The sequence below is a fragment of the Phasianus colchicus genome, chromosome 26 (genome assembly GCF_987193195.1).
Source record: "Phasianus colchicus chromosome 26, bPhaCol1.hap1.1, whole genome shotgun sequence".
Classification (NCBI taxonomy): Eukaryota; Metazoa; Chordata; class Aves; order Galliformes; family Phasianidae; genus Phasianus; species Phasianus colchicus.
Window position 1 is genome coordinate 2,369,377 of NC_143461.1, and position 27,121 is coordinate 2,396,497.

The 27,121-nt window shown below is 48.8% G+C and overlaps 1 protein-coding gene across 2 annotated transcripts in view; it reads right to left on the reverse strand.

The window, feature by feature from the left end:
* The window catches only part of ASIC2 (acid sensing ion channel subunit 2), a 416,329-nt gene that overhangs the window by 68,794 nt on the left and 320,414 nt on the right, over positions 1-27,121 (reverse strand). Inside the window, exon 1 of one of the 2 annotated variants that reach the window (XM_031600965.2) lies at positions 8,748-9,287. The exons of the other annotated variant lie outside the window; for it this stretch is intronic. Coding sequence (XP_031456825.2) covers positions 8,748-9,287 — 540 coding nt within the window. Of the gene's footprint in view, positions 1-8,747; positions 9,288-27,121 lie in introns of those variants that run through there. 2 annotated transcript variants of the gene reach the window in all.

The window sequence follows — 27,121 nt, forward strand, 5'->3', positions numbered from 1 at the left end:
CAGTTGTAATGGTGTGTAGGGTGCCGGACAGAAAAATCCCTCCCTTCCCCAAACCTCCTTTCCATCACTGGATCCAGGAGTGCAGGGATTGGGGCACCACCCCCACATCTCCATCACCACCCAAGAGTGAGGAAGACAATAAGGAAAACCCCCAAACCAGCAGTGTCTGTGATGCTAATAGAAAGGCAAACTGATGACTCAGGCAGGGAAAGAAATGCGAAGAGGATGCATTGTGCACTATATTTAATGCCTGGATAGCACAAGTCCCACCACCCACGTCTCCACAGGCACCTACCATGAACTCAGAGCCTTCTCCAGCATTTGGCATCTTTCTCTCTACTCATCTGCAAACCTCTCCAGGTGTTTCCAGCACTTGGAGAGACATCCTAACAGATCAAACCATCAAATGCGTACGCTCCCTTCTAGTAAGACAAATATATTGCCTACAATCTCTTACTAACTCCTACACTTCTCATATTCAATCTTGAAATCAGTGGATTTTCTTAAGTGACTGCATCATTAACAACACATTCAGACATCACAAAATCCCTCTGAGCCAAACCCTTGGCCCGTGCCATCTCATGGTGCTTGATGTTTAAAGGCAAGCACTAAGGACACCCATGCAAACCTTGGTTTTGGGGTTCTTTTAATCAGAGTGCCTAATCCTTACAAAAGAAAGCTTGGGAATCTCATCTCTAGTGCTGCCCATGCCAGAAGGCAAAGCACAAAAACACAACAAAACTTCAACCCTCTTAAAATGGTATTTTTTTTTATTAACCTTCAGCATTGGTATTGGGATCCTTTCCTGCTAAACCCTGACATGTAGCAATGCCCTCCCTTGTGCTGATGCATAACAACTGCAACTGAATTGCTTCTATGGGGTACCTGCACAATACCACAAAACCTGCAATTAAGTGTTCTTGTTCAACACAAGCAATAGGGAATTGCCCATCAATTGAGAAATCAAAGGCAAAGGACACCAATGGAAACATGACCAGGCACAACATCTGCAGCCACAAAGGGCACTGCAGAATCTTTTCCAGCCAGGGGTGTATGTGGGGCTGGGAGCTCCAGAGGGAGCCACAGTGAACCCCTCCAGCACCCCATGGAACACGACTGGAGAGTCAAGGAGATCATACTTGTAACGCCTGGGAATGGCACTTCAATTATTTGATGTAAGAGGAGCAAGCAGAAACCATGACAGGTAAATGGCTTCCTGCAGCCACAAAGCCACCCCAGAAGGTGCAGGGCCATCATCTCATCAAAAGGTTGTGGACATTTGTATCCCCAGCCCCAGCACTGAGCTGGAAAGGGCAGCTGAGAGTAGAGAAGGCAATGGGGAATCGATTCCAACTGCATCTGGAGGTCGATAAGCCTGGATGGAGGGAGAATATAAGCAAATCTAAGGGAAATCAGTGCACTGAAGGAGAAGCAAAGCTTGCAAAGACAAAAAGTAATTGTATTTTTGGGAAGAAAACCATCAGCTTTGCACGCATGGCTCATGCCAGCCCAACTGCCTCTCCTCAGCTGGCTGCTAGCTGTTACCTGCTGCTGGATGCAAGTGTTGGTGCAGCACCCAATCCGGGGTGCAGAAAGTCAGTAAGACCTGTAGGAGGCTTTGACAGAGAAAGGACAGGGATGCAAGCATCATTAGAAGCAGAATGATGGATGTGTCTGATATTACAGTGCGTGCTGATTGCAGGGTGCTTGAGGTATCTGGCACTGTGTGCATGCAACGTCTGGATTTGTCAGAGTACACAGTAAATATTTTAAGTGTTGTTTTGCAGTGAATGCCTCAAGGCAGAGTGATACCTTATGCTGAAAATATCCTCCTGGAAGGAAGGATTTTTCTGCGTTTGTGTGCCAGAATGACACATTAAGTAGAGCATCAACCAGTTTAAGCAACCTCAGTGGCTCCCAATGAACTGTCACTGTTCCCACGCCAGGCACAGAGACGGCCATGAGCTGAAGACCCCAAGCCCACCCCACAAATCCATGCATTGTGCAAGGGGTGGTGAACACAACGGGGAGAGCAGAGGGGGCACAGATTGCTTCATTCCTTAGAAAAATCCCATTGCAAGTGGGAACTTCTTGTTGCAGCACCGTGGGCACCTGGGGGATCCCAGAGAAGGGGATGAGGAAGCAGCATGGAACTTTGGAGGTCTCAAAGGATGGAGCATCCCTGGCAGAGTGCTGGCTGACACAAGAGGAGATGGGGCTCTATGTCGCATCCTTTTACTGGCAGCCTCCAGTAAAGTGCAGTTTTGCATTAATCTGCTTCAGGCATTATCTCAGGTCTTGCCCAGAAAAACCTCTCAGTGGTTCTGCTAAGAAAATAAACAGAGCCACAACAGTGTGAGGCACCTGGACTTAGAATTAAAAAAATCTGTTGTTTTTTCCCCTTATAGAACAGGGCTTGTGCAGCCCAAGTGTTATTTGCACCTCCATTATTTCATCCCTGCCCTCCTGTTCAAGATTTGTCCTCTATAGAAGGGGATGCTTCCCTAGCAGTACCTTGAGAAAGCTCTGGTGAGAAAAATCCATTTATATTCTACTTTGTAATTTCATCAGGGATTTCAGCCTCGTTTTTCTGGTATTGGGGTCACTTCAGGTAAACCCTGGTAGCTCCACCTCTTCCCATTGCCTGACTGCAGGACAGGAGGAGGGATGGAGGGGTTCTCCATATATGCAGAAGGTAATTTTCAGCCACCTCATCTGAAAGCAAAAGATGCAGAACGCTGAGGATCTATTTGAAGCATCTCTCATTGACATTGCCACTTGGATGGAGAAATCTGAAGAATTCTTGTTGGAACAACAGTTTGAAAGAGCAAAACTCCGCTCAGAGCCCAGAGAAGCTCATGCTGCTTCTGACTTTGGATGAAACCTGAAGCATCCTCCCATCAGAAACACAACGTAGGATCCACAGCCCCAAGCAACACCTGTATGAGACCCCAAAGCCCAAACCCAGTGCAGACACACAGCACTGCCATGGCGATGCTCCCACTGAGCATCCTCAACCCAACTTCTCCACTGCTCCAAATGCTCGCAAAAAAAACCCCAAAAAACAACATAATTAAATATCAAATTGAATCGATGCAGTTTTTAGAGAGGTTTGTAGCCATGGGAGCCCAGCTCTATGGTGAAGTTGCTGTTGCTTTTGCCCCTGCCCAGTGTTCAGACAGATTGAGGTCCTTCTGCAAGAGTGGGCTGGGAAGCACTGATGCATTAAGCCTAATAAAGCCACAGGATGAGGTTATTTATTTCTGTTGGGAACATATGTTGGGAGCGTATGAAGATTTACGTGCCCACAATGAGACACTTTTGCTCATTACATAAATTTATTACAAAATCCATTGTGAGTTCCCTAAAGCAGCTTCTCCTTCATTCCAGCTCCCAAAAGGCAAAGAGGAACAAAAAAAAAACCAAACCCAAACTACGAAGGTTTCAATCTTTTCCAACTGTATTATGCAATTTCCACCCCCCCACACATTGGCAACAGTAATTCCTGCTTGTGAATCACAGCTAATTATCTTATAATAGGCCATTCTTCTTGATTTAATACCACCATATGAAAATCCGTATGCGAGCAAGTGTGGTCATCAGATTAGTAACAGCCCTAGTTCTTAATTTATGCTTTCATTTTATTAATGAAAAAAATAATTAAAGCACAAGGGTGCTGATGGGGATGTTTTGCTGGAGTTTGTTCGATTTCAGAAGTAAATCACAGAACTGGATCAGAGCAATGGGGAACAAATGGCAAATACCTCCTCCCATTGAAATTATAGCACTCAGGGTGATGGTATAACACGGGGAAGGACTCCCACAACTGACTGGGAGGAGTGAGTGGCAGAGAGAGAAAAACAGCAGGGGGGAAATAAAGGAAATTAGGAAAAGAGGTTAAACAAGTGATGAAAACTGCAAAGGTGAGACAGGGCAGAAATGCAAGGGGAAATAAAGGAACTGCTTTCAAGCAAATGGGCAGAGGAAGGCAAAGGATGCAGAGATGTCTCACTGCTAACCCCCTCTGTGGTTTTAAGCTTTCTGAAGTCATTTTCTCCTATGTTTTGTTTTGTTTTGTTTTTTCCAGCATGTGCAATCCATCACAGGAAGGATTTCCTGCCTCCACGTGCAGCCATGGTAATCTCAGTCTCTTTAATAAGAAAGAAGACCCCTGCATCCCCCCTGCCCTGCAGACAGCATCAGCACAGAGCCCTGACCCACTGCCTGCAACCTCTGGGAATGGAAAACATGACCTCAGGCAGAGCCAGGACCCAAACCTACAGACAGGTGATGATGCTGGTGACAGCCCCACACGCAGCCCTATCCTGGGATAAATGCAATTTGGCAATACCTTGCCATACAGCAGCATTCCTTCCAGCTCCGGAGCAAGCTTCAGCATCCCTGACTTATTCCCCCCCTGGATTCCCACTGGATTTATTCCACCTCCCCACCCCATTTGGTTCCACGCCTACATAACAACACCAGGATTGTTATTCTTTGCGTTCTGTACACATTACTAGATGGCTGGAGGATCCTGAAGCAATTTGCAAATATTAATTAAGCCTTAGCAGAATTCCTGAGTGGTAGGTAACCAAAATTATGCCCCTAATTATATTAATTCTGCTGTAGGGTAGCAGGCAATTAGTTGGAATCTATTACATAAGTAAAACAAACCTATGTTGATGATTATACATTTAGCATGCAACTAACTGGTTTTCCATCTCCTCACTGATGGCTTTGGTATAAGCAAAAAGAGCATCTTGAGGGGAAAAAGTGTGCAAGAAAGCCCTGCCCAAAGCTATTCCCCATCACAGAATCATCATAGGATCATTTGAGTTGGAAGGGACCCCTGAAGGCCATCCAGTCCAACTCCCCTGCAATGAACAGACACACCTACAGCTCCTCCTGCAGATTCCCCTCTCCACTTGCCTTTCCTCTTGAGGAACACGTCCACACATCCAAAGCACAGTGCTTTGGACCTGGAGTGAAATAGGATTAGGAGAAGCCCAGGAGTTGCTTGGTGGCAGTGGGAAGACCATGGCTGAAGCACTGAGCATGTTTCTTTCCTTCCTGCATGAAATAAGTCCCCATTGATTTCCTCCCAAGTGCTCACCCCATCACATCAAGAACCCACTGTGTTCCCTTGCCTGGCACTCAGCCCACACAGCCATACCCAGAAGGGAGCTCCAACACCAGGGTTGCCTCCTGTTGCAGGGCTTTTGTTCTCACACCTGGAAAAACAGCAACCCAACTGCAAGCCAACCCCAAAATGACATACAACCTCCAGAGACACCTTCCATGGTAAGGTCTTATGGGCCAGCACTATGCAGAAAAATCAATGGGGAGGTGATAAAAGCATTAATTATTGCAAATTTGTCATTTCTTAATAAATTAACTGTGCAAAGTAGGGTCTCTGACTGCCCTGAGCCCCTCATCCTACACTGCCTGAATCGCCCACAGCAGCACATCCCTGTGTTGGTGAGCACCCAATAAAGCCAAGCCAAACCAACCAACCAAAACACGCACAGACAAAAAACCCCACTCCAATAGTAATAAAAGGGACATGGGTTCCTACATTTCAGCCCCATTTCTCAGCCTGAAATCAAACTTCTGTGATAATGAGAAGCCCTGCGGAGCTCTGCAGGAGCTCCACAGTTCCTGATAGATGCTCCCAAAGGAGGGAGCAAGCACATCTTCACAGCAAGTTTCATTGCTTGTTGTACTCAGGCAGCACCTAGCACAGCCCAAATTCTGTCTTGGATCCTCTGATGCTAACTAACACACAATTAGTGATATTACTTAATGCCACTGCAGCCTGGCATTGAGAGCATGGGATTTAATGAGTGAGGCCGAATCCAGCTGGCTCCACACATTGGCCCTTCCATGGCACCCGTACAAACTGGGAACTTTAAATCTTCAGCTCCACATCAGCATAATTAACTCAATCTGCTCCCTTTCCAAAAGGACAGCAGCAGCAAGCAGATTTGCAGTATGAAAGAAGAGAAATATATGTATACATAGAGCAGAACAGCAGTCTGAAATAGGACTGGGAGTACAGAGAGCAAAACCCCATATCCTGGGAATAAACAAGAAATGATTCAACACAAAACAGCAAGCACACAGAAGCACTCAGGGATAGGGACAAGAAGCCTCCAGAACAGCCCCATAAATCAAAGCCTCCTTCTGCTGTCTCTCCCCACTGCAACAGGCAGGTTTTATTCTGAGGGTTCTTTAACCAGGATGAGGGCAGCAGCCCTTAATCCCAGCCATGGGGGTGTGTTGAACATTCATGTTAAAATACAAATAAGTAGACTGAAGTCCATATGCAGAGGAAAAGGCAACCAAGAGAAATTTTGGAGACAAAGGAAGTCACTGAAATAAATCAACACCCGGACTGAAGTGATGCAGAGCAAAGGGATTGTTTGCTCAATCCTGATGCTCAGTTACAGAGAGAGGAGCTCCTTCCTGCAGGGCAGAGCAAACACTGCCTTTCATCACTGCACTGCCCTGTTCTGACAGTTCCACGCTCAGAAGGTGTTTCTGAAGGACACCAACTGCTCCTCAGCTGCTTCCCTTGGAGCTCTGCATCAGGGCCAGCACAGGCATTGCCATCACTGTGTCTTACAGCTGGGCTTTCAGGTCCAACTCATGGAAATAGGGGAACTGAACACCCTGCCTCCAAAGCATGAGATCCCAGCTCACCTTACACATCCCAACGCCCTTAAATGCTGTGTATGGGTGACAAAAGCCAACTTGCACAGGTAGAGCAAAAACCAAGCGCTCACACACAGCCTCAGCGTGCCCAACTAAATGATTTTTACCATAAATAAACTCAATCTGTCCAACTCAACTGTTCTTCCCACCTGTTCCGTAGCAGTGAGTTCCACAAATCACTGCAACCCACTCCACAGGTGCACATATTGGGGAAAAAAGAAGTGACATCACAGCCACGCCGTGCTTTCGCTGCTCTTATCCTCATGCAATCCTTTCCTGTTGGTGCTGGAGAAGCGCAGTCGCCACGGCGCTCCAGCATCACACCAAGGGAGGTTTGAAAGGAGAGGTGGTAACCTCGTGTGTGAGATGTACAGAGCTGGAAAGGAAAGAGAAGCAGCTCTCATGCAGAGCTTGCTTTCTTCTGCTTCGGATCTAAGGGAAGATTTGTTTGCTCCAAAGCACCTTGGTTTGGGGCTCTGGGGTTTTTTACCCGGTGAAAGTCACACCCAGAGCTCCCACATCACCCCTTGCTGCTTCACTTTGCATCCAGCATCTGCTAACAGCAGCCCTGGGTGCTCCATCCTGGAGGATTTTATCTCCTCCCTCCACATCCCAGCAGCTGCCAGGTTGTTGGGGCAGCTCCAAAGAGACCACTTTGATTTTGTGTGCTGTGTCTCACAAGGTGGGAATTCAGCTCCTCTCCTGCGTGCGGAGCAGCAGCGGCTCAGAACTCCCCCTCCCCATAGATAGCAGCCCCGCTACCAGCAGCAGCCACAGCTCATCTCCCTCCCTCCTGTGTATCTACAGAGATGGGAAGAGGAGAATAACCCAGCACAAAATTCCAGCACAATAGTCCAGCACAATAAACACCCAGCTGCCACCAGTGGAGTTCATTTAAGAGTCCACTCTGAGCTCTCTTTTAGAACTACTCCAACCCACCACCTCCTCTCACTGCACTCTATACTGCAAAGAGTCCAACAGGGGTTATTTAAGCAGGGATACGCCGGTAATGGCTTGCAAATTTTAGGGGCTTGACTCCACAGCAAAGCCCACATGCAGACTCCTGCCACAGCAGCTCATCATTTGCAAAGCAAAGCACGCCACACAACAGCACGCAGCTGCAGGGTGCAGCTCTGCTGACCCAGGAGGGATTCATTCGGCATCCAGCAGGCAAAGGCTGCTCTGGATGGAGGGGGACCCACCTACCAGCTCTTCCCATACCAGGGAGCTGAGCTGAGCCTCAGCCTGTGGCTGCAGACAGAGTTCACCTCAGGAAACTTTGCTTCCCAGCTGTGGATGGAAAGAATCGAGATGCCACAGTGCTGAAAGCAACAGGAAAAAATGTCATGAAGTACCTCAGATGGCTGCAAGGTTGGTTTGTTGGAGTTTTTGGTGGTTTTTTTTGTTTTTTTTTTTTCAATTAAAAATAGCAGCAGTGAGCGTGAGCCTCCGCTTCCCACTGCTGATGGCCTGAGGTAGCCTTTAAAACAGAAAGCATCAGCTCTGCTCTGGAGGAGAGAAGGAAACACTGAGGGAAACGGTTGTGATCTGCTGGGGAGAGAACTGCAATGGGAATGCTCTGCAATGGGAACTTCGTGGCCACCGCTGCCATTTGGTGTTTGAAACGCAGCACTTCAGCAGTGCCAGCGCTGAGAACCGCTGTCCCACCCATCCCATTCACAGCGCGCGTCCCACTCTGCTGCAATGCCAGCAAACGGTGTCTGTTTGCGACCTCCATACGCAACCCCCCTCCAAAACGGACCAGCCGCGACGTGGAAAGTATGGGAAAAAGACGCACACACCGTGGGGAAAACACGCAGATGGGGGGGGGGGAAACACGCAGACCGTTGGGAAAAAACACAAAGTGTGAGGAAAAGACGCACATCGTGGGAAAAACACGCGAAGCGTGGAGGAAACGCGGAAACCGTGGCATAAAGAAGCACACGTCGATGAAGCTCTCCCCAGGGAGCGCCCCGGCCGGGCAGGGATGCGGTTCGGGGAGATGGGGGGGAGAGGGTCCCGGGCGCACTCACCGCGGAGAAGTTGTGGGGCCCGCAGAGCTCGCCGCGGTACTTGCAGGAGAGCAGCATGTCCTCCAGCTGATGGCCCAGGCGGTCCATGAAGTCGGCGCTGATGCCCTCGTAGTGGCGGGGCGGCAGGAAGAGGCGGAAATCGGCCAGCTTGGCGAACCACCGCAACCTCGCCTCGTCGCCGCGCAGCAACTCGGTGAGCAGCGGCCGGGCGGTGCGGTTGGGCAGCAGCAACCCCAACCAATGCCCCGCGTAGTACAAATCCCCCTTGGACAGGCGGGGGAAACGCAGCGGGTTGTTGTTACACAGGGTAACGGCGGGGAAAGCCAACTGCCGGCTCCACTCGGTGCGCACCTGCGTGTGCGACGGGAAGGAAAGCCAGTGCAGCAGGCGGTTGGAGGACCAGGAGAGCAGCAGACCCAGCGCCGTGCAGAAGGCGAGCACCCACAGCGCCCGCCGCGGCAGCGCCGCCCGCCGCGAGCACATGTGCCGCAGCCCGTGCAGCCGCGTGCGCAGCGCCGGCACCCGGCGGCCCCGCGCCATGGGCGCTCCCCGCCGCTCCCCTCCGCCGCCGCCGCCGCCGCGGGCTCAGTGCGAGCAGCCCCGCGCCATGCCCGGCCCCCGCGCCGCGGCCCGCAGCGGCCCCGAGCGGCGGGGGGAGCCGCAGCGGTCGGCCCGCCGCACCGGCCCCGAGCTCGCGGTGCTCGGGGAGAGCTGCATGCCGGGCCCCGCCGCCGCTGCTGGTGATGCCGGTGGTGATGCCGCCGCCGCCGCCGCCTCTTCCCCGCCGCGACCGCACCCCCGCGGGGGGCAACGGGGCGGCTCGGCGAGGCTGCCGCTCGGCCGGGGGAGCCGCTCACACGCGGCGGTGCCGAGCCGGCATGGCCCGCTGCTGGGTGCGCTCCCGCTGCCGCTCCGCCCGCGGGACCTCCGAGCTCCGCGATCAGCTCCTCGTTCCGGCACCTCCGAGCTCCGCGCTCCGTGACCGGCCGGCGGTTCCGAGCCTCGAGGCGAGCGCTGTCACCACCGCTCCCTCCGGTCCCGATCCCGGTCCCAGCCCCTCTCCGTGCAGCCGTTCAGCGCCGACCCCGCGCCGTTCTCATGCCCGTTCTCCCAGGGAAAAGCCGTCCGCGCCCCGCTGGGCGGATGATGAAGAGGAGGAGAGGGAGAGAAAGGCGACGCTTCCCCGCTGTTCGCGTCCCGGCTCCGGGGCTGCGGTGGCGGCAGCCGCGCCGCTCGGCGCCAGCCGCGCTGGGGAGGCGGAGGGAGGGAGGGAGGGACGGAGCTCCGCTCGGCCCCGCCGCCCGCCGAAGCCCCCTCCTCCTCCCCGGCTTTATTCCCGGCCGAGAGAGGGGAACGCGGCTCCGCCGGCAGCTCTCGGGAGCCGCCGGGCTCTGAGCGTGGAGGTGGGATTGCGGGGTGCCTCCCTCCCTCCTCCTCCTTCAGCCGGAGTTTGTTTTTCTGGTTTTCAGCTGCCCCGGGGGAAAACACAATCGCACCGACACCGGCACAGCCTCTGGAAGCGCAGGCGAAGCTCGCAGCTTTGTAGCAAAGTGCCGCCTGTTCCACTACATGGAAAAACGCAACTCCAAAGCATTCCCTCCCCATCACCTCCTCGAGCCCCGGTACTCGTTTACAGGAGCTGTGTGGGGGACACCGGGCTCCTTTTGCACCGCATCTTGCCCGGACAACACACAAAAACCCTTTCCCCGATTCCCTGGGGAGAAAGAAATACTCGTGATACATATTGACACCTCAGTAGGTTTTCTTAACTCTGATCTCTGAATAGCAGCTCAGTATTACCTTCATTTTGATTTAGAATAGTACTGAGAAGCATTCCTATCATTGCGTCCAATTAAGCTCTAAGTGGCGATAACTGCTTCGAATCCCCTCTGATATTTCTGCTTTCCATTCATTTGCCATGTGCGTTTTGATCTGCTGTGCATTTTTACCCGATAGATGGTGCCGTTAGAGCCTGCCTGTCTCCAGCCCCTTTCTCAGAGTTTCTTCCCTTCGTGGCAAGAGCTGCAAACACACAAACCCCCCCATCCCCAAAAGAAAATCCCACTCCCAGCTCTAAGATAATGGGGGGAAACCATTTTTTGGGGGGGACCCCATGCTGGGGTTGCTGCAGCAGGGATTTGCACAAGCATGCACACGTAAGCATGTAACTACAGGCTCAGTTTTCCAGCCTGGGTGATTTGCAGTGCCTCAGTTCACAGTGTTCCCATAAATCCGAAATCCCTTTCAAACCTGGGAAGGTGGCTGTGACCTTTCTTAAATGAAATGAAACAAGGCCAGCAGTTAGTATGTTTGTAATAACGTGCTATCGGGTGGCTCCCATTAAGCATCTCAGCCCCATCTCAGCTCTCTCCTGTTGGAATCAGTGGGAGTTCTTCCCCTTGGCTCACTCACAGGATAATAAAGATCCAAATAGCTTTGCTATGAGGCAGTCTGAGATTGTTATTCCCGTGATATATTGACACAAACCCGTGGAGAAAAAAAGTGTTGGGCTACAAACATCCTCAAACGACCCTTCCTGCCCCAGCATTGCTGTTATCCTGCAGCGGTTCTCCTCATGAAAACTTTCTCAAGACAAAACCTGAGCATGAAATGCAAAGCCTCCATCAGCTGCCATGGCACAGTACTCCCCCCTCCTCAGTGCCCATCCACTGGAAATCACGTCCATTTATTTTCCCATTCACCCCTGTGTGAGTCCCGGTTCTTGACTCCTCCAGAGCGGCTTCAAAAGCCCATTGGGTTCCGTGCGTGGAAGGACAGACTCATAGCATCACTAAGGTTAGAAAGGACGTCTACTTCTGTTGAAAATCACAATTTGGGTGGAAACAAAATGACACTGGAGGAATTCAAACATCAATTTCAGGTAAATCCCATCATTTTCCCTCGGGACGTAACTTGCATGTCCTCAGAAGATACACAAAAGACGAATAGTCTGACATTTTTCGGAACTGAAAGCATTTCCTTCTTTTGAAGCTACATTTTCATTTCAAACATCAACTCGAGTTAAGACAAAAAGATTAAATAAAAGCTTTAAAAGCCCTGAAAAGTAAATCGTAATGCTTTCTTCCACCTGAACTTTTCTGAGTATTGTGATTTAATTTATCTCATAAGGAGGGAAATCAAAATCAAAAGGAGGGAAAGCTCCAGCCCAAATGCTTTTCCCTGGCAAGCTGGAAAATCAAAAAAAGTCTGTCCAGCCCCTAGGGAGAATGAGGCTGGGCACAGCTGGGCATCACTGGATGGAAGAAGTTGTGCACAGCTATGCACAATTAGATGGAAGATGTTGAGCACATCTGGGCATCACTGGATGAAAGAGGCCATGCACAGCTGGGCACAGCTGTATGGAAGAAGCTGGGCACAGCTGGGCATCACTGGATGGAAGAGGCTGAGCACAGCTGGGTGCCACTGGATGAAAGAGGCCATGCACAGCTGTGCACAGATGGATGGGAGAAGCTGTGCACAGCTGGGCACCACTGGATGGAAGCTGAGCACGGCTGAGCACTGCTGCATGGAAAAGGCTGAGCACAGCTGGATGGAAGAGGCTGAGCAGAATTCGGCACCACTGGATGGAAAAGCTGGGCACAGCTGGGCACAGCTGGATGGAAGGGGCCGAGCACAGCTGGCCTGCTGGATGTAAGAGGCTGGGCACATCTCGGCACAGCTGGATGGAACAGAGTGCATATAGCTGAGCTGGGCACCACAGAATGCAAGAGGCCAAGCACAGCTGGGCACCTTGGAGCAGATTTGGTGGACCAGCTTGGTATGTCAAAATAAAATCATGTTCTTGTGTTCCTTAAGCACCCATCTCTCCAGAATAATGTGCTGCTTTGCCTAACTGCTGCTGCTACAAAAAAATTTCCTGCTGAAGCCACCATGTTATGAGAAAGTCATAAAACACTTGGAAATAGGGGTTTCCATGGAAGCTGTCATCTCAGAGTTAATTCTATTACTGCTGCCTCAAATCCTGCAGCATACAACAAACCCACTCCAGTGCTATCTGAGACCAGCACAGCTCTGGGTCCCAAAAATGATGCTCTTATTCCAAACTGGTTTCATTTTCTTTGGTATGGTGTTTTGTTTTGTTTCCTTGCAAGCAAATAATTGAGCTGCCAGCTATGATGTTCTCTGTATTAATTGAGGATGCTCAGAGCAGAACTAGGTGCAGCCCTGTGTCTGCTATAGGGGTTTTGGAGGGCTTTGCAGTGTTATGGGGCTGTGCATGGTTTCATCAGAGGGAGGTAAGATATTTGATCCATAATAAAACATTGAAGGCACATAAATAGCATGTCTGTAAACTCTTTCTTCATCTGCTGCGTGCGTTATGGCACAAGTAGAGTAGTAAAACTGCTTGAATTTACAACTGCTTTCAGATTCAGAAATATGGAAATACTCTGATATCTCATTTTCTACGCCTTGTGTGTGTACATAATAATAATCCAAAGCCCTAAAAACAAACACGCACCAAACTCAAAACCCATGAGAAATGAAACAAATGCCCAAGAGAGCAAGGATGCTGCTGTTCTTTCAGGGATTATGCTGGGACTGGTAGAAAAGTAGGTAGAAGTGGGATTTTCTAGGTGATAGTGAGCTGCTAAGGATTAATTAGAAAGACTTTAGGAGGTGGCACAGTCTTGCTGGCATGGGGACATGGCTGGGTCTGCCCTGCAGAGGTGTCACATTGGCCTTATGGCAGCTGGTGCATTGGAAGGATGTACTGAGCTCCTTCTGCCCACGTTTTTGGAGGGGATGCTGAGCCACTCAGCTGGCAATGGGCTTCAAATTCATTTGGAAATGCATTTCCAAAGGTTCTGCACAATGCCATGCATTGCAGGGCTGTCCAGTGTTCTCCAAGGGCGTCGTTAAATGGGCGCTTCCAACACAACTGTTATTCGTGAACTTCCATGGAAGGAGTAAAACAGTAGGGATGTACACCATGTATATGTGTGTACACATGCAGGTTTCTTCTGCAGGTGGAAAGAAGGAATGATTTTAATCTGCTTAAACTCCTCAGCTGGCACTCTCCCAGTTATCTCACATTTTTTTTCCCCCTGTTTTCCACTTCACTACCGAAGAAAAGAGGAGAGGGAGCGAAACAAATGAAAATACCTCTGGCTTTCTTCAGATCTAATTATAACATGGATCCTGCTGAGCAAATCCCATATCCAAGATCTCACAGCCTCTGAACACCAACTCACTCCTTTTCTTTTTGGTGGCACTAAGAAAAGGGCCATCAGCGTTGGGCACCCATCCTGCTGCAGTGCCCTCTACGCATTTTGGTGGCCCTGTGGCCACCTCCCTACTGGCCAGGGACAAGCAGGAGCCTCCCCTCCACCTCTGGGTTGCAAAGTTTCAGCCCAGCCATGGTGAAATATTGAGGAAAGGACATGGGCACCCAATGCTTTGAGTATCTGGGATGCTTCTCCACGTCCCTGCTGGATGTACTCAGGTTCCACCCTGCAAGATGAAACACAGAGAGGAGAGAACAGAAAGCAGCGCCTTCACAAAGAAGCCCTGCAGGGCTGCAAGGGGATGCATGAGATGCATTCGAGAGGATGAAAAAAAAAAATAGAATATTATCTCTTTTCCAGACAGAGGAAGCTTGTGTCCCTGAACTTTGAGCCTTGGGGATGCTTTTTCCCACAGCGGTTCTGCAGCTGGGTATTTGTGTTGACTTTTCTTTTTCTCCTTTTTTTAAAAATTTATTTTATTTTTAATTTTCTTGGTCTACAAAGGGCTGAAGTTTCCTTGGAGCTGTTTTGCTGGGCGAGCTCATGCTATAGTGCTGCTGTCTTTGTTCCTGATGGGCTGTGCAGCACAGGAACGACGCCGTTGTTGCTTTGCTCGGGTGTTTTAATCACACTCCACAGCTTTTCAGTGCTCCGTGTGCACTGCCATGGGAGATGTTCATGGCTTAATTAAAGAAGAATCAAGGGGGAAAAAAAAATAAAAGAACAGGAAAAAAAAGCCCCAAACACAAAGCTTGCCTTGCTACTGAAATCTGTGTAATTCAGGGCTTTGGTGTGGGGCTGTGAGCAATGTGAGTGGATCTGTGTGGATTTCAGTCTTTAGATGTGGCAGAGGGATGCGATAGGGCTGTACGTGGGAGGGACATCTCAGCTCCAACAAATTGGGGTGGCAGCCCTGGGCACGAGCCTGGAGTGCCAAAAGTGGTTGTGGAGTCCATCCTGAGCTTCATCTGCCATCAGCTCTCCACCCAAGCACCTGGAGGACGGCAGCCTGGGGCTCCCAGTGGAAATGTGGGGCTGAATGGGGGCATTGCAGAGCCTGATCCAGGGCAGGGATGGGCTCACCAAAAGATCATGGTGAATATTTCATGTCACACTCTCTGTCTGGAGAGAAAACCTGCTGCTGTCTTCGCTCCACCCTCCCTGCCTGCACTGAAGCCTTTTTGCTCGGGTTAAATGCACAGGATCTAGCAAACACAGAGAGAGCTGCTCTGTGTTTAGATGCTGAAGGGGACTGAAAATTATATCTCTCCCAGGGAGTTTTGCTTCTAAATCAATTCAAGGGAGCAATTTCTTAAGTTAATATTTATTCTTTGTCTTGCTGATGTGTTTGAAGATGTTTCTGGGAGCCGGGTGAGAAGCAGCTCTTCTTCCCCTTAAACCTGTTGCTGCTGTTCCAAACACAAGCCAGGGCCTAAGGGATGTCAGAACCTTATGGAATCAGTGAGGGAAGGGGGAAAAGTCATTCCTCAATCGATGCAACAAGAGCAGATCTTTGGAGCCCAGCCCCAAGCAGACAGTCACCTCTTGCAAGGAGCAGCAGAGCCATTGCTATTGCTTGGCATCTGCTTTATTTGCTGCAATTTTCCACTGGAAAACAGAACAGGTTGCAATTGGACTGGTCACACAGCCAGGATCTGAGTCCCCAGGAGTCCCCAAATCTCCTTGCTTGTTTTGGGGACCAGGAGGGAGTACTCATGGCCGGTGCCTGTGTGCTGGGAATGCCTGCAAACCCTCCCTGTGTGCTTCTAACTGAGAGCAGGGTCACATTGGAAGAAATCAATACATGCAATTATTACAAAAATTGTTGCTCTACCTGAGGGATGCATCTGGAAGCTGCAGAGGGCAAAGCTCCAGCAGCTCAGCTGTGACCTGACTGCTCCTGAAGCACTGGGGACAACCCATTCCCAGGGTGCAGCAGCTGGCATGGCAGAAAAGCCACCTGGTGTTGGCGGGTATCAAGGGGCATTTCCTCAAGAAAATGACCACTTTCTGTAGGATGAAAAGCTTCCCCTCGCTTCACCTGAACACAAAAACTGAATTCCCATTTGGAAACGTTTTGATGGTCCCAAAGCTGCTCCAACTCCTTGCAAACTCAGCGCAGTGATTCCCCAGAGGAGGAAACCACAGCTGCCTGCAAACCCTCCTGACTGCAAACTGCAGTTCCTGTATAGCTTTTGTACATCTGAGCTCTCAGCTCTTTGCTGTGCTTTGGCCACAATGGTCCCAACATTGTCCTCCATCCTTTCCCTGGGGGACAGGTGAGCACTACCTGTGCAGCTCCAGGCAGAAGGGATCTGTGTGACACCTCTCTGGCAGCTAATGGGTGACAGCAGTTGCGTGGGCAGACTAATGGAGAAAAGGTTTGATAAAATAGAAGTGCCATCTCTGAGGTTATTTTATTTTATTTTATTTTATTTTATTTTATTTTATTTTATTTTATTTTATTTTATTTTATTTTATTTTATTTTATTTTATTTTATTTCCCCGGTGATGCTTTTTTTGCAGTTATACAATTTTGTGATGACTTTGATTTAAGGGAGGGAAAAAAAAAAAAAAAAAAAAAAAAAGGCATTACTGGGAAACTTTGAAGACTGTGCCCACTCTGAAGTTTGGGTTCCCACCCTTGAACTGAATTTAGGAGTTGGGGGAGATGGGAGATGGGAGCTCACAACAGCCCCGCTGTGCTCACAGGGCTCTGAGCGCTGAGATGCACTCCAGAACTCAGTGCCTTTTTGTGCTATTCATACCTTCTTCTTTTCTTCTTCAATGCAATCCCACGGAATGCTAAACCAAAGGGAGCCCTGTGACAGGAGAAGCCCCAAAGACACAAAATCACAGCAGAAAGTTCCTCCTGGGGCCGACTCTGCCTTGACATGAAAAGACGCTGTCAGAATTCACTTCACATGAAGAAACATCTTCAGTGCTTTTTCTGGGTCGGTTTTCTTACCCCTCCAAGATGAGCACTTTTGCTCCAGGAATGCACAAAGCTGAAGATTCCTGGTTTTGGTTTTCCTGTATTTTATCCCTTTATGGCAATCCCCATTAAGGTTGCACACTTTGTGTTCCTGATACTTGTCCTGAAGCCATCAGATGCGGTTGGGTGAGCGAAGCGGGTGCACATGGTTTGGTGGGACATGGTTTGGACTGGAAAGGAACTTACCCAACACTTCCAGAAGAAAACACAGAGCTGCTGTGTGCCCTCCTCTGGAGCAGTCAGCGAGAAATTCCTCCTGCACTGCATGAGCTGCTTTAATTTCACCATTCATCTCGTAAACAAGACTCTCCTAGGAAGCAATTTCTCTTCTGCCAATGGACCTGACTTTCAAATCCCAACTCCCATCTTCCTTCTTCCCTTTGTCAGGGTCAATGTTTTGGTGCAAGGAAAAGTGATGGCAGCAAAGTGGGAAGCAGCAGCTGGAATCTGCCAGCTTGCCAATCATGCTCCAAACCTTCCAGAGGAAAAGCAGGAGGGCTGAATGTCCTCACTATCCCTAAGTATTAATGCAGCATCTTTCTAGATTTCATGTTCAGCCTCTGGGGATGGAGACGTGAAGCTCCAAAAGGGATGGGAAGGGATTGAGATGAGACATTTTCATGTGGCTGCTAAGACTCCTCGAGCGTCTTCTTCTTAGTGGGTTTTTTTTCATGGCAGTGGGTATTTTTTTTTCCACGTTCATTGACATTGCATTATACAGTGAATCCCCAGGGCACCGTTCCCAGAATAATTGCACAAAGCAAATAATCACTATTTCCATTTCATTTTTTCTCCCGCTCTTCCGGATGAAGCAGTGCAGTGCTTCTCTTTGATAATGGCAAAAGCCTGATGCTGACCTTAGGAAAAGGGAAGGAATTGAAAATACTGAACTTAGAGCCAACGGAGAGGAAGAATGGGCATCCTGTGCTTGGAGAGCTCAGCCTGGGGTGAGGCAGTGTAACACTGTGCTACTGGGGAAAAATGGCTTTTAATACTGAATACCATCTCTGCCTTCAATAGGCTGATGGAGACAAGCAGAGTATTTGGGGAAGCAGTGTTCTGCCTTCCCCCTGTTCTTATCCTCCTCCCCAGGCACACGCTGTGACTACAGATAGGATATTGGAGAGGGTGAAGCCATCCCACTCACTACTGCTGCCCTTACAGAACAACATTACGCTGCTGCCGACCTCCTGAGTTTTCCAAGCAGGGCATCCCTGAGCCAAGCAGCTCCAAAAGCAAACTTAGCTTGGTGATAATGTAGGAAATACAATGCACACTGCATTACTTTGCACTGCGCAGTTTTCCCTGAGGGCTGCTCGAGTTGTAGCACAGCACATATGGACATGAATGATGGCCCCTTCCAGCCCAACTCAATCTGTGATGCTCTGATCCTATGATCCATATGCTATGCCATGGCTATAGCCATGATGCTATGACTCTAGGATTCCATGACTCTAGGATTCTGTGATGCCATGATCTTGTGATTTCAGTCACCTCCTACGAGTGAACACAGCTGTGTCCATGCTCACAATTCATGTTGCACAGCTTGGCAAAGGATTCATAGGCATGACTGCAAATGGAGAGCTCATGAATAACCCAGCATCAATCACACTGTGCAAGCATTATAAAGACCCGTGTCCTTTAAAGTTGATATTATGTAAAGGTACATAGCAATGAATTTTTGGGAAATGCCAAGGAGCAGCTGCTTGCTTAGAACTCAGCCAGCATCTAGAGCAATCCTAAAGCTTTTTGCTGTACTGGATTTGCTGCAAGCAGAGCAGGTCATGGTACAGCAATGCCCACAGGTGACCCCTCAGGGGTCTGCACCCACTCCGTTGGGGAAATGCAGCTGAGCACTTGGCTCAGAGCTGCTATGGTGAGTAACAGCTTGGTGTGTCCTGAAAGGGACAGAACCAACTAGCAGAATAACTTGGGGCTTCCCTATCCAAGCAGACACATCCCATACCTGCCCAGATCCATCACGAGCTCTATGTACACACACTATGCTTGCTTTTGTAATTGTAATCTCTTGTTATCTTGCAAACATTGGTCGCCTTAAGGGTGATACCCTGAGCAAATTCCCTTGTTTGTTAAGAAAACAATGTGGGCCTGATTCAGGCTGAAATGCACCTACTGCTAAACCAGATTAATCTACTGCTTTCAAGGGTGTTCTACAGATGCATGGGGAGAGTGGGGAGAGTGATAAGAAGAAAGGTTGGGCAGTGACAATGCATTTTCCAGGATGAACCCAAAAGTAGAACCTTGCCAAAAGGAGATGAGATTCTCTGGAAATTAACAACTTGCTGCTTACCACGCTGTGCTGGAGGGCTGGGGCAACCTGGGACACATGAGGCTGTGAGGCCTGCAGAGCAACACAGAAATGCAAGTGCTGAAATCATCCAAAGGATTTTTCGGTCTCATTTCCAATTGCACAATGCTGGGAGGACTGCCAGATTGCTGCTTGAGAGCAGTAAGGATCTCACTCTAACCCTATTAAGAGCCAGACATCAAATCACAGCTCAACTCAACCCTAAGCACCCCAAGACCCCAAGGTCTTGCAGCCAAGAGCTATGTCCTCACATTGGGCAGCAACAAGAAGTCTGGCACTGCTGAGGGAAAAGGAGAGCAGGCAGGGCTGGGCAGGAAAGCACTGTCTTATGCTGGAATTATTCTTAGAAATGTTTGGCCTTGGGATCAATGTGTCTGCACGCACCCATGCAACAGCAGCAGCACTGCTTTGGGCTCTTGAGAGCTGGATGCACTGAGCGCTTCCAGGAGCTGCTAGAGGCAGGAGTTGTGATCAAGATGGATGGAAATCAAAGATTTCCTCTGCTTCCAACTCTTTGTCTTTTTCTTGTTTGCTTGATGTTTCCTGTGTTTGGTTAGAGTCCCTCAGTGTTTGAAGAAGGTGTGACACGCGGTCATAAATAATCATTATCTCCCCAAGTACTTCCTACTTGAAACGTCTTAAATAAATAGATGGAAGTCTCCTAAAACGTGAACTTTTATATAACTATTGTGTTTGCACGCATGCTGCTTTCAGTGAGAAACCCCTGCTGAGAACTGTGACTGGCATGGGCTAGATTGGTGTTTCCTGATCCACAGTGGGTAGAGAAGGCAGTGCTGCTACTGGGAAACGAGACAGCAAGATCAAACACTGCAACATTCTGTCTGGCTTGAAAGCGAGCTGCTTCCCACCGTGCACTGATTTTGCTGCTGATAAAATTGACTGTGGATGATCACAGTTGCATCAATTTACGTGGGTTTGTGCTGTCAAAGAAAGAAGGGCTGGTTTGGGCAGGGAATGGGGATGGGGTGCGAGGAATTGAGCCTGGGACAGTGGTGAGATGTGGGTTTGTGGGCATGGCTCAAGCTGGACCTCCTTGCAGCTTTGCTGGTGCTGGTAAAGGGGGAATTGTAGCTCAGAGAGCAGAGTGTCCTAGCCCTGGTTCTGCAGGGAGTGCCCAGAGCAGAGCATGGATCACTGATGGCTTTGAATAATGGCACACTGTTCCCACTGCTCCCAGTGTCCCAATTACATTGGGGTGAGAAGCTCAGGGATGCTGAGGCCAAATGGTTCACATCATGCACAGAGCACTGCCTCCACAGCACAGCCAAGCAGGAGCTCAGTGTGACGTCAGAGCAGACCCAATTATCCAAGAAAAGTGCGTGCAATTAGCAGGGCACTGCTGGGTCGTTCTGGTTGAGCTGTTTAACAACTGCAGAAAAGCCCTCTGACAAGGCAGCAAGGTTAAACCTGGTGCAGAAGAACAGAAGAAGAAAAAAAGGATGCTTGTATGCATAGGAATAGCTCCAACGAACCAAAATATACCAGTGAAGAAAAGTGGCTGGTGGTGATGCAATGATGGTGGAGAGCTGGCAGAGAGCAGGCAGTGCACACTGGGCTCTCAGGTGCCACCCATGTCCCCAGACATGGGGGCTATCAGCTCTTTGCTATCAGCTTATCCAGGAATTGGCAAAGGGCAGCAGTCAGGAGGATGCTCGGCACGCGTGCCCAAAGCTGTCATGCATCTTAGCAGCTGGAGGGGTAAGATTCTGCTGGGAGTTGTAGAGCAGTGCCTCGTAGCACTTGGTGAAGAGCAGCTGGGGAATTGTAGCAAGAAAAAAAAAGCAGTTGCAATAATGTGAAGCAAAGTGCTGCCCTGCTGTGGTGTGCTCTACAAGGCAAAACTCTCTTTGCTTGGGAAACAAGCCAATGTCACTGAAAGAAGTGAGGGGCAGACTCAGACAGAGGAGTGTCTCTGGGTACTCTGTGATTTATCTGAGGCTTTCAGAGGGCATCAGGGAAGCAGCCCTTTCCTTCAGCATCCGAATCTAATGGACTCCCAGAGCAAAGCGCTGGGAATGGCCCCAAGAAACTCCACATCAGCACAATAAAAACATCGTGCCGTATAGAAATACGGTGACAAAGCAATCCCTGCAGGAATGGAGCTCAGCAAATCAGACACTTGGTAAGGGCTCGTTCAATTTAGTGCACTGTGGCTGAATTGAATATTTCTTGGGCTTATTAAAATAAGGATTTACTCCCCTTTCTATTATTCATAGGGCTGGGCAATAAGTACCGGCCAGTCAGAGCTTAATTAGCAAGGAATTATTTACAGAGATAAGAAGCTGTTACTAAACCTAAGCAAACAGTGTGTCCGTGTTGTCTCAGCGCTGGGAAGCAGGATGGCACGAGCTATGGGCAGCATCCTTGTGTGCAAGATCACATAAGGCATGGGAGCAGTGCACAGGAACAGCAAACGTGCAAACTGCCAGTGTGATTCACTGAGTAATTACAGAACAATACCAGGCAAACCATTAGGAGATAATAACAATAAGTCAGGATCGACTCGTCCTGTTTAGAACTCCTTGCTACCTCTAAGTTATTTGTTACTGTTGTGAACTGCTGCAGAAATGCTCACGCCTGGTGTAGAGTGGCAGGACTTAGGAACAGGATGGCAAAAATTCAATTAATTAATAAATTAATAAAGGAGTGCATGGAGTCTTTTATTACTTGGCAAATCAGGCCACAACAAGATCCACCACTTGGTTGGGTCTGCCAAGCAAAAAAAAAAAAAAATAGCAGGCAGTTTAAGGAGATGGTCTGGACATTTTGGGTACCACGTGGACACCGTGGGTACCCCACAGACATGTTGCATCCCACATGGCCATGTGGGGAACTCTTTGGACACACTGGGTACACCATCAACATTTTGGGTATCTTATGGATGTGTTGGGTACCACTTGGATACACCATGGACCTGTTGGGTACCACACTGAGATGTGAGGTACTCCATGGATACACTGGGTACAACATGGAAATGCTGGGTACCCCATGGACACTTTGAGTACACCATCAACATTTTGAGTACTACAGGGATGTGTCAAGTACCATACGGGCACATTGGGTACCCCATGCATCCCATGGACATGTTGGGTACCCTATGGATGTGTTGAGCACCACATGGTCACATTGGGTACACCATGGACATACTGAGTACCTCATGGACATGCTGGGTGTCACATGGACATGTTGGGGTACCCCATGGAAACACTGGGTGTGGGAATACAAGAAAAACTGTTCAGAGCAGAAGCTGTGGAGCAAGATAAACAGCATGAGAACCAAGGACATCTCTAGAAGAAGAGAGAACGTCTCACGGCTCTGATTGGATAAGCACCTGTGTGAACGGTTGAAGAGTGCTTTGTAGAATGCTCTGTTGACATATAAAGGTGGATGGGAAAGTTGTAGGGGTGGATGGGAAAGCTAGAAAAAGAAAACTTGTGAAGGTATGTAAGGGATGTGAGAACTTGTAATAAACGATTTGGATCGTTCATATCTGAGTCCATGCATCAGATGCTGCAACTGGGTACTCTATCAATATGTTGGGTACTACAGTGACACATCAGGTACACCCCCTAAGGTTGGGGTTCTGCTGACAGAAGCCTTGGGCTGTCACAAGACTCGTCAGCTATGTGGCATCACCGTGTTGGAGAGCCCAGTGACAGTGCTCAATCCATCAGTCGCATTTCTTTATCAGGGCAGGAGAACAAATGCAGGCATAATCATGCTTTGCCATTGATCAGAAGGAAGCACAGCAGGAGCAGCTGCCCATCAGCTTGAAACTCTGTTATTCTGGCTGCAGCTCTCCCCCACAAAGCTGTAATCAGCTCCTTAGGCACTACATCATGCTTTCACTCGTTATCATCTTCTGTCCTGCACTTACAGACAGTTCATTACTTATGCACACACGAGGCAGATTTTCTTCTTCTCGGTGGGACCTGTCGTGCTCCTGATTGATGATAAACCCTTATCCTGTGGTAAAGGGCAGCCTATGGTGGCCAAAGCAAAAGAGAGATGTAGAGCTATGGGAGCAGGGCCAGAGGAGGACCCAAGGATGCTCAGAGGCTGCAGCACCTCTGCTATGGAGAACTGCTGAGAACATGGGGATGCTCAGCCAGGGAAGCAGAAGGCTCTGGTGAGATCTCATTGCAACTTTCCAGTACTCACAGGAGGACTGTAAAAAAGATGGAGAGTGACTTTTTGGTCTGATGGGGGGCAATCAACTCACAGTAGTGGTGGAGCTGGGGGCTTATTGCCACTTCCAACCCAACCTTGCTGTGTTTGTATAGGCAGAGAAGCAGCCTGTGGTGCAAGGAGCTGGAAAGAAGGTTGCAGCATGTTCCTAGCAGATACCCTGCAACATCTGGTTGTAAAAACCTGTGGGATTTGAGATCCAGACACCAAGACTTTGCTCTGCACTTAGCAGCAGTTTTCTGTTGTGGAGAAAAACTAGGCATGGTCTGATCATTTTTTTCACTCCATAATGAAATTTCCAGGAATATGACTCCAGGCAAGTTTGCAGCTTGTATTCACAGTTGAATTCTTTGGTGGCAGTGAGCAATGATTTTTGTTCTCTGGGTTTCAATACTCATAACATTTCCATTTTTATGGCATTTGATTACGTATTAGACATTTAAGATGCATTTATAATATTAACCTCTCAAAAGAGGCCACTCTTGAAACAGCTCTGTTCGCCTCGTTAAAATGCGACTCTCGCTGCTGTCTGTACTTCAAGTGGTCTGAGTCGATGAATCAAAGATCAGAAACACTAAACCAAAATATATATAAATAACAACAACAACAAAAAAACCCAACACTGGGGGGAGGAAGGGGGATTGACACCTCCTTTCCTAACAAATGACCTGTGCTGAAATGTCAGCCAGTTTAGTCATTTGTCAAAGAGATCGGCAGCACTGAAAGTGGTAATTTGCAAATCTGAATGTGGGGTGATGCTTTGTCATCTGGGGCTGCTGCAGGAGGGGACAGGAGCAGAGCTCTGTGCTGCCTTCCCCACCTCTCCCATTGCAGTGGGGCTCCTTGGGTCTGGGGGGGGGTTTTGCAAGGCAGGGTGAGCACCAAGCAGGTTTGGTTTCTTTTCCAACTGGAAGGTGTTGAAGGAGGCAAAGGGCTTTGCTCAAGTTCCTAACTCAAATTCAACCCAGTGCAAAGCCTGGAGCAGCACCAGAGGTTTCTTTCAATCCGTGAGCCATTGGAATCATAGAATGACTTGGGTAGGAAGGGACCTCAAAGATCATCTAGTTCCAATCCCCTCCCTTGGACAGTGTTGCCAACCACTACATCTGGCACAAGTGTGGGCTGCTCAGGGTCCCATCCAACCCGGCCATTCCTCTGACCTTTGCTCACACTGAGCCCTCCCTGCCCTTCTTGTTTGGACCTGGAGTCATTGCTCCATCTTTGTAAGTTGTTATTTCGTTTGTACTGCAGAAGTAGCTCAGGATCAGAACACAGACCTCTCCTGACAGTATAGGGGCATAAGCAGGAGCCAGGAGGCTGAGACAAACACAAGGAAGAGTGAGCATCCATCACACAACACAATGCAACACAACACAACACAACACAATGCAACGCAACACAATGCAATGCAATGCAATGCAAAACTTCTCCAAAATCAGAAGGTGGTCATCTCAGGTGGCTCCAAACTGCTCTCTGCCTCCAACTCTCATCTCCCATAGTCCTACAGGGATAAGGATGTCACCTCATTGCACATTGTGTCCCCATGTTTGTGAAATGCTGGTCATGAGGCTGGTGAGCACTGTAAGAAAAATTTGGAGGATTGCAGTCCCTTTCCTGCCCCTCAAGGAGCACCTGAGGGCTGAGGAGCAGCACTGAGCCTAATAGCAGAGCCAAAGCAATAAATATAATAAATATGCTCCCCTTGGATGAGCTGTGTCCATCCCTGAGCGGCGCAGACAGAAGAACTCCTGAAAGCAGTGTGAAATCATGAAATTAAAGACAGCGTCGTCACTCACACGAGACTTGAAGAGTGGAAATGATGAATGAAGAGTGCTGAGCCAAAGCATATCTTCTGTTCCCCATACCCAGAACACTGTCATTTTGCAGCTTTAATAAAATCCCCCCCCCCCCCTCCCCCTTTTATTATTTTTTTTTTTCACAGCTTTGTGAAATACGGATGCAAACCATGCTGTGGTTTCTATTTAACAGTACAAGCAGCAACCACGATCAGATGCAAAACCATGCGAGAGCAGCAGAGCTGCCAGAGGAACCTCGTGCCCTGCTGGTTGCACTGGTACACATGGGCTGGAGGCACTGCAGTTAGCTCAGTACACATGCATTATTTTGCTAGGCAGCGTGGGATCTCAGTGTATGTACACTATAATTACTTTTAGTCTCTCCCTTCTCTTTTCTTGCAATTTGCTTTTTAATTATCGTTAAAGAATCTTAACTCAGTTGTTCCCATTAATCATAAATTAATTATAAGGTAGTCCGTATTAATTTAACACCAGGGTGTTTTTTTTCTTTTAATTACATGTTTTTGGGCTTGTTGCTAATGTGTTAGAAACACATGGATTGGAAGAGTAACTCTGTCCCAAAAAGTGATGGTGCAGAAAAGACAGCTGGAACCCAAGGGGCTCTCTGCTTCTGTTTCAGGGATTCATTTGACACAAGAAACAGGGATTGGTAACGAGATGGACAAAATATTGCATTTTCCAGGGCTCCTACAAAGCCCTGAAAGGCAGCTGTCACCAGTGGTGAGGTGGGGGTCAGTCTCTTCTCCCATGAAAATAACATGAGAGGTGATGGCCATAAGTTATGCCAGGGCAGGTTCATGTTGGATATTAAAAAACATTTATTTTCCAAAAAAGTGGTGATGCATTGGCACAGGCTGCCCAAGGAGGTGGGGGAGTCACTGTCCATGTGGGTGTTCTGTAGGGTTCTGTCACTGGGAGACGTGGTTGGTGGGCACGGTGGGGTTGGTTGGGGTTGGATTTGGGGATCTGAAAGGTCTTTTTCAACTTTAATAATTCTATGATGCTTCCTCTGTTCCACCTCCAGGTAATGCAGCCCCTTTGGAATAAAGCACTGCTATATGTTTGCTGAAAACATTGATGGCATCAGTAGAGTCCTGTCTAAAAGTCTACTCCAGAGGACCTGCAATTGCTTTTGCAACACAGCGCTGCCAGATAAATGTGGACAAATTCTGCTGTCCCTTATGTGATGGCTGCTTTTAGGCACCTGCACTGTGCCCTAAGCACTTGCTGGGTGCTCTCTGAATGCCAAAAACCAGCCAGGGCTGAGCCACCAATCTCCAGTGAGCATCAGGTAGAAAATAACAGCTACTTGCTGTCAGCTGAAGAGAGAAGCTAATAAACAGCAAAGCAGCACTGATCTATATTACATATAAAGCCCAGGGCTTAAATAATATTGACTTATTTGTAGGCTAAGCAGGAAATAAGAAAGGATTGAGGGGAGGATGAGGTATTGGCAGTGGGATTCAATTAAATGCTTTCTGGCCATGATTAATTTCTTTTTATCTCCTAATATATATATATATATATTTAAACAACTTAATTCTGTTTCACTGACCTGTGAATGTATTCCCCTGGTTGTGCATGTCCATCCCTGACCCAACCCAGGCTCCCCCCAGACCATCTGAGGAGCAGAAGGACAGCACCACTGCAGCTTGTGCAGTTTGTTATGAGGTCTGAATGCTTCCCTCTTCAAATCTCCTTCAGCAAAATGTTTTATTATGAAGATCCTCCAGTAACAAATACAGCAGGCAACTGTGTTTCCTCCTCAGTTCTTCTGG